Source organism: Bufo bufo, chromosome 3, assembly GCF_905171765.1.
Source record: "Bufo bufo chromosome 3, aBufBuf1.1, whole genome shotgun sequence".
NCBI classification, from domain to species: domain Eukaryota; kingdom Metazoa; phylum Chordata; class Amphibia; order Anura; family Bufonidae; genus Bufo; species Bufo bufo.
The window spans coordinates 244,185,758-244,193,883 of NC_053391.1; the positions used below are offsets into that span (position 1 = coordinate 244,185,758).

General features: G+C 42.0%; 1 protein-coding gene across 1 annotated transcript; it reads left to right on the forward strand.

Annotated features, from left to right (window-relative positions):
• The first annotated feature begins 2,233 nt into the window (after positions 1–2,233).
• Positions 2,234–3,970, forward strand: LOC120993719 (posterior protein-like). Its single transcript, XM_040422191.1, has 2 exons — positions 2,234–3,542; positions 3,936–3,970. The coding sequence occupies exons 1-2, from the start codon at positions 2,234–2,236 to the stop codon at positions 3,968–3,970; spliced, it is 1,344 nt and encodes a 447-aa protein (XP_040278125.1).
• Positions 3,971–8,126: the final 4,156 nt, after the last annotated feature.

Consider the following 8,126-nt stretch of genomic DNA (forward strand, 5'->3'; position numbering starts at 1 on the left):
GCATGCGGATCTCCAACGTGTTTCATGTCTCCCTGTTGAAGCCTCTGGTGTGTAATCGTTTCACTTCCTCGGTTCCTCGGCCTCGTCCGGTCCAAGTGGGCAATCGTGAGGAATATGAGGTGAGCAATATCCTGGACTCACGCCTGGTCCGCGGTCGGTTGCAGTTTTTGGTCCATTGGCGTGGTTATGGTCCAGAGGAGCGTTCCTGGGTTCCCTCCGCAGATGTCCATGCTCCTGCCTTGCTCCGAGCCTTCCACGCACGCTTCCCTCAGAAACCGTTTTGTGCTCCGCGGAGGAGGGGCCCTTGAGGGGGAGGTACTGTCATGGTCTTACCTGCTTGCTGCTCTCCTTCGTTTGACATGTGCTGGCGGCCATCTTGGTTTCTGGGTTTCTTGTAGCCTTCCACCCTGCGGCTCCTCCTTCCCCTGGGAGGAGCTGGATGCCTAGCTCATATATATAGGAGGTCTGTGGCTTCAGTTCCTTGCTTGGTCCTCTTGTGTTCACATGCTTCTAAGACTGCTGCTGCTTCTGGTTCCTGATCCTGGCTTCGTCTGACTACCCTGCTGGTTCCTGATCCTGGCTCCGTCTGACTACCCTGCTGGTTCCTGATCCTGGCTTCGTCTGACTACCCTGCTGGTTCCTGATCCTGGCTTCGTCTGACTACCCTTCTGGTTCCTGACCTCTGGCTTCGCAAAGACTCTGCTCGGTTTCACCATCCGTTTGGACTTTTGCTTTACAGCTTTATTTTCAATAAAGCCTTCTATTTTCACTTATCTCTTGTTGTACGTCTGGTTCATGGTTCCGTGACAAGGATAGAGTTGCGTCCCTGGAAGAAATCCAAGCAGTCATCGGTGATAACAGCCACTACCTAAGGCTTAATGGGCACCTTTGCACATGGTGGAGGACAATCTAGCTACAGGCAGCCTCACCATAAATTATAGAAGACAGATTAGCTACCTGTTCAAGGGCTTGGAAGATACAGAAATGATAGGACTAAGCATACCTGAAAAGAGTACTACAGAACCACAGCCTGAGTCAGAACCTAGCCAAACCCATTAACAGTGGATCAACAGAATTCCTCCAAATATCAAGAGACTGTATTCTGTCTGGATGTATATGCTGCAACTAAAACCAGCTGTTGGAACCGATAAAATTGACATCTATGATACAGCTTTGATGCAAAGATGTTCCTTGATATCTTGAACTGAATAGGCCCGGGTCTGCTGGATATGCAAATGAGGACCATCAAAGGGTTCTTGGGGCAGGACACTGATGAAAGGAAGATCTGCCAGGACTGTCACATCCTGGGGAAAGCCCGACCCCCTGCTGGTATTTACTGCCCACACCTGTGTCAGCAAGGACATACATGCTGGGATGGTGGCAGGGGTATATGATATAACTTTCTTCCTGTATAATTACCTGCACTAACCTAGCTCACAAATAGGAGCAATGGTGACCTTGGTGAGCTCTGGGACAAGACAAGTCTTCCTGGACTCTACAATTAAGAATGTGATACCTGCTGGAGAGGAGTGTTCTGAGTACAGAGAAAAGCCCATTGCATGTGTGACTGAGTGAGAGAATGGTGTAGCTAGCTCAAGGATCCTGACCCCCTCCAACCCCCTCTCCCATTCCCTTAATTATATTTAGAATGTAGGTATATCCCTATTTGTAAATAAATCCAACACTGACTTAAGATACAGTTGTTCTTCAGTAATTTAAGGCACCCGTAAAGCAGAGCACATTCTACATTTGGCACCCCAGAAAGAGTGTGGAAATTCCTAAATCCACATAGAACCTATAAGACGGAATTGCTCTAATTCAAATTGCTGAAAGAACAGACCAGACCTTTTGCACAGATTCCATGGTGAAGTCAGCTGGATCTTGGACTTCGTAGAAGGATTGAAAGTGTGGTGAGTTATTCATTGGATATGCAAAAGTTCTAATTGTTTGTTGTCCTTGAGTGTATGTGGAGTTGTAATAGTGGATAAAGTATTGAATGCTGTATGTTAATGAGCGTTAAAGCAGAGGAAAGTGTGGATTCTCTGTAGAGGAACAATTTGTGCTTGTTTGGAATCTTGACATGAGTTCAGACTAAGTGTGTGCATGTATGTAAAGACATTGTGGGAACACTGAAAAGTTTGGTTCTTTGTCTTGTTCACTTGTGAGTGTGTATTGGCAGTACAATAGCTTTTATTTTAATAGTTGTATCTTGTGTTGAGTGTACATTGGTGAAATGGAACTGGCCTATAGTTATGTTAAGAAATATGCCTCTGCCAAATATCATTCATGTGCAGATGAACCTCTTAAGAGTCAAGTTAATGCGTTGTTGTCTCAGTGTCAGCAACATAATGACAAGCTGCAGAGTAGACCACTTACAAAGAAAGGTAACAAACAGAAATTGGCTAACGAAATTGCGGTATTGCTCAGAATCACAGAAATTTCTGAGCAAATGGGGGAGCAATGGAGTGCAGAAAGGAGTCATCTTGGAGAGCAGTTAGAGAAAATTGGAGATAATCTTAGTAGTATTGCAACTGCCTCCAGTGTTGAAATGGATGACTTGAGGGCTACTGTGTGCAATTTATCCAAAAGAAATTGTGAGCTGCAAGAACAATTGGAGCAATGCAATGCAAAATTTGATATGAAGAGTAGACTTGTTGGTTCATTGCAACTAAAATTATCTCATATGGAGGAATTGGTAATGTCTTTGGAGAGGAAATTGGAAGATGCAAACTCACAGCTACTTAGAAAGGAGCAATGGATATTATCCCTCAATGAACGGAAGAAAAAGTGTCCATCAGCCAATATCTGTATTGTCACTGATGTGAATACATCCAATGAGGTGGCATTAGCAAATGCTCCTGGATATTTAGGGGAGGGCACTAGTGTACTCACAATTAATGAAAAACTTACATTGTGCCAGATTCTGGGTGAGTTTAATACACTGGAGTCACCCGTGTGCCTGTCTAATAAATTTGAGGCTATTGTACAGAAATACACTTTGACTGATAAAGATGCATGCTCTCTTCTAAGGGCTTGGGTACCAGCACCTCTAGCAGCCCAGGTATCTGCATATGAGAATGACAACTTAGATGCAGAGGGAAGGATGAAAGAACTGCAGCGTGTGTTAAAGAGTCGTGATGATAGAGGGATAAATGCGTTACAAAGAATGAGATTTAGAAGAGGAGATGACCCTATATTGTTCTGTAACCAATATCTTTCACTGTACAAAAGTGTGTATAACTGTCCTGATATGTCTGCTGATGATTCAGGCTTCATATACTCAATGGCCAATATATGTTATGTGAACCATCCTAATAGGATTGCCCTCAGAAATGCCAATTCATACCAGAGCTTTATCAATATACTTAGAGACTGGTGTGAAGAATCCAGTGATGGTTATAGATCAGATGCAGATATATCAGTAGTGAGCAGAGGTACAAGAAGGAAGAAATTCATCAGGTGTTACAAATGTCACAGACCAGGGCACATTCAGAGATTTTGTAGAACCCCCGATATTTTCAGCCTGATAATGGATGTCAAAGGTATATCCACCCAGGACAAGGAAAGCATACCACAGGAGCCTGATGTAATGGATAACAGCCTTGGGGAGTCAGGAAATGCTGAGGGGCAAAAGAAGGAGATTACAGATAACAATGGCCCCCACCATCCGAATAGCCAACAGCCATGGGGGACGAGCATACCAATGTTTGCACCCTGGGCTAATCTTCCATTTTGGCTGGTATGCAGTTGGTCCCAAATAGCATTACCATTTTTCATTAAAAATATGGCAAACTTTGTGAGCAATGCCTGCTTAGTTTAGGAAGAATATGGGACTTATATTCTAGCAGTACAGATAACAGGACAAGGCTTAGAGAATAAGGATTTGACTGTAATAATAATTGTGTGTAATAATTGTCTTTGTGTTTCTTTTTCAGGAGCCACTAAAGGCAGCTTAGTCAAGCTGGCTTAAGACTAATGTTTTTGCTTTGTTCACAGGTTTTAGGTGGAGTGGTACTGACTACATTTAGTTAAGCATTAGTTAGATCAATTTAAAAAGGTCTTCATAGTCACCACGTGGTATCATGAGCTCAATAATTAGTAATTGTTTGCAAACAATTAAATAACAGTCAGGCATTTGTTGGTTAAAACAATCATGTATACTGTACCTTTGTGATGTGAATGTATATTTTTTTGTCTCCCCCCCATGACTTTTTGTGTTTTAGGCGTAAATAGCATTTGCTCTTTCAATGGACCTCACAGGAAGATGTCTTTTTTCACACACTAGAACAAAAGTTGAGTTGGGAGATGGTGTTAGTATGTGTCTGTTTGTGAGTGATGTGTTAAGGGCCAGCAGAATGTTTTATTTTTTTATATGTGATTTTTTTATTTTCTACCTTTGCATTTGTTTTCCTTGTTAATATTTTTAAATTAACAAGTTGTTGTATTTATTTTTATTTTTATATACAGACCTACTTCTTGGGTAGGCACTAAACTTCAAAGTTGTTCACCAGATTGGTCATGTTCTAGTTAGTATGGTACCAGTGTAGTATGGTACCAAATGGGGGAATGTGTTTGAAAGAATTATAGTTACACTAAGAAGCCATGTTTTTATTTTTGTTTTTATTTTGTTTTTGTGTGGTTTACAAATACCCCCCAGCTAGGATGGAGTTAGATTACCGCCCCTAGGCATATTAGTGAGGTTACATGTAGGTGTAGAAAGGTATTGACTGCTAAGAATAATGATACTGCTCTTGATTTTTATTTCCAGGATCCATAATGAGGCGAAATTACATATCCAAATTTGGGACCCTGGAGAAGTAGCAGCAGCCCAATATTGTGGTGGCAATTGGACTACATTCGTAGCGTTCATCTTGTACATAGTTATTGATAGATCTTAGACACTGCTTAACAAAAAAAGAGCGACTGGTATTTTTTGCGAGGTGTGGCATTATTTGAAACAAGATGACAGTGCCCCATTTAAATGCGCACAGACATCATCTAGAAGTCTGCATGGGGGAAGGCCTGCCATGAACAATAGAAGAACACATGTGGTTGTTTTGCATAAATTCAACATATTGCTGAGATCTTTTTGTTTTCTTGTTTCCTCTTACTTGCACCATTAAATCAGTGAGTGGAAAATGATGGAAGCAGAAGTTCCTATCAATATATAAGCCATACTGAAGTTCTAAAAACGAATTGTCCGTAGTCTGATATGGCCATGTCTATTCAAACTTCTTGTATAGCCAGATAATAGGTCTCTTGCAGCACCTATTATACAGGGGTAAGAAGGCAGAATGACCAACAAGAAAAAATATTCAGCCTTCTGGAAATTGTTAATGTGTATGACAGACATTTGTAGCATGTGGTTGGTGATTAATTTACTCAAATGGTGTACTCGATTATCATGAATGAGGCCTGAATTTTCACATGTCTAGTTTAAAATCATGCAGAGTACGGCATTATGGGTAAAAGTCCAAGGTTTCACTTTATGCGTAATGACCAACATAGAGCACAACGTACATTAGAATCACCTGTATTAGACATATATACATCTATCATGTATCTTTTGATTTTTAATTGTTATTGTATGAGATCTTGTGAGAAGTAGAATTCAGCTGGATTGGACCTTTCCAATGCACAGACTGTCACATAGTGCTAAAGTGGGCTTGCCCATATTCCAGTTATATAAGGCAGCTGACAAGCAAGATTAGTTGGTAGTTAAATGACAATCTGGTTAAGGGATCGAGTCAATTAGCATGGTGTAATGTTATATACTGTATGTGATATCAATGTAGGATATGTAGATTTTCCTGTGATTATCATGAGGGATATTGGTGACTTGTTATTTATTTATTAATATCCATAATGAATAGCGTGTGACTGTTGAATGAATGGGTTCCTGCTCTGTCTATGACTGCCCATGTTGACGAAGAAACTGTCTCAGAAGAAAGGCCGCAATGCCGGAAAGTTTGCAGGACTGGAGTAATGCAGATATCAAGTTTCTATGGTTTATTTTTTGATTGTGTGTGCCAATAGGCACAAGACCAGGGAATGTTGGAACCGATAAAATTGACATCTATGATACAGCTTTGATGCAAAGATGTTCCTTGATATCTTGAACTGAATAGGCCCGGGTCTGGTGGATATGCAAATGAGGACCATCAAAGGGTTCTTGGGGCAGGACACTGATGAAAGGAAGATCTGCCAGGACTGTCACATCCTGGGGAAAGCCCGACCCCCTGCTGGTATTTACTGCCCACACCTGTGTCAGCAAGGACATACATGCTGGGATGGTGGCAGGGGTATATGATATAACTTTCTTCCTGTGTAATTACCTGCACTAACCTAGCTCACAAATAGGAGCAATGGTGACCTTGGTGACCTCTGGGACAAGACAAGTCTTCCTGGACTCTACAATTAAGAATGTGATTCGCTGAGACCTGCTGGAGAGGAGTGTTCTGAGTACAGAGAAAAGCCCATGGCATGTGTGACTGAGTGAGAGAATGGTGTAGCTAGCTCAAGGATCCTGACCCCCCCCAACCCCCTTTCCCATTCCCTTAATTATATTTAGAATGTAGGTATATCCCTATTTGTAAATAAATCCAACACTGACTTAAGATACAGTTGTTCTTCAGTAATTTAAGGCACCCGTAAAGCAGAGCACATTCTACACCTGCTACAGTAAAAATTGTGAGTTGTATTCTACCACTGTCTACCTCATTCTTCAATACCACCACTACAACTGGTTGTACCACCATAAACGGTACTGGTGTCACGACCCAGCCGCCACAAGCACCCTAAACACCGCCGTCATCAAGGGCACCTCAACCTCCATCTAGGCTGGTGCTTCCCTACCACAGAGGTGCCCCGGAGGATTTCGTGCTGTCTTCCTTATCACTGTGCTACTGGCCTAGGGAGGCTTTCTGCTAACCGCGAGTAAACCAATGAACTGTATTATTACTGGCCCCTCATCGGCCCACCGTGCACCTCACGTGTCGCCCCTGCGGTTCTGGCACGCCACACATACATTAAAAGTGAGTCTGTTATTATAATGCTCCCCTCATCCTTAGGAATGCACCCATGTACTCATCAGGCTGTTCAGTACATGGGTGCATTATTAAGGATGAGGGGGGTTATAGTCACATTTAGGGTTGAGCGAACCCAAACTATAAAGTGCCACAGAGAAATAAGTTTTAATTAGTCTGTTAGTTAGGTGGGCGTCGGCGACCAGTTTTGCAAGTGCATGTGTGCCAGGGACATTACTTTAATCCTGTTCTGGTAGCTCAGTGGGTGACATCTAAGCATTTTTTAAGGACACCTGCACTGCATATATGCCAGGGGAAGGGAAAATAATATAGGTAATACGTCTGTGACTTTAGGGCCCCGGGGGGGGGGGGGGGGGAACATATTCAATTTTTTCTGTGAAGTACCCCTGTGCTGAATATCTGACAGGGAAAATCTATTAATTAAATCCATCTGTTAGATTCAAGAGGGACGAATTCCCTTTTTTTGGCGGTCAAGTACCCCTGAGGCCTGCAGTGCATACCTGCCAGTGAAAATAATTCAATTACATTAGTCTGTCACATATTTGTGTGACCTAAAGCGATTTTTTCTCTTTCTGACACCGACACTGCATATCTGACAGTCAAATAAAACCAGTAAATACTGCTGTTACGTTGTCTGGTGACAAATTCCCATTTTTTTGTGCTAGAAAGTAAATTTTTTGGCCTGCGCTGCATTTCTGGCAGTCCAATAAAACCAGTAAATACTGCTGTTACATTGTTGGTTGGAAAAAAGCACACTTTTTGTGCTAGATTGTACATTTGCTGCCTGCGTTGCATTTGTGACAGTCCACTAAAACTGGTAAATACTGCTGTTACATTGATGTTTGAAAAAAAGACCTTTTTTGTGCTAGATAGTACATTTGCGGCCTGCGCTGCATTTCTGACAGTCCATTTAAACTGCTAAATACTGCTGTTACATTGTCGGTTGAAAAAAAACATACTTTTTGTGCTAGATAGTACATTTGTGGCCTGCGCTGCATTTCTGACAGTCCATTTAAACTGCTAAATACTGCTGTTACATTGTCGGTTGAAAAAAAACACACTTTTTGTGCTAGATTGTAC

What these genes read in the sequence shown, in the direction of transcription:
- LOC120993719 (XM_040422191.1), top strand. Translation starts at nt 2,234, where the DNA reads ATGGAACTGGCCTATAGTTATGTTAAGAAATATGCCTCTGCCAAATAT. An exon ending in CCTGATAATGGATGTCAAAG is followed by an intron (nt 3,543 to 3,935) that starts GTATATCCACCC and finishes TTTCTTTTTCAG; the next exon opens with GAGCCACTAAAGGCAGCTTA.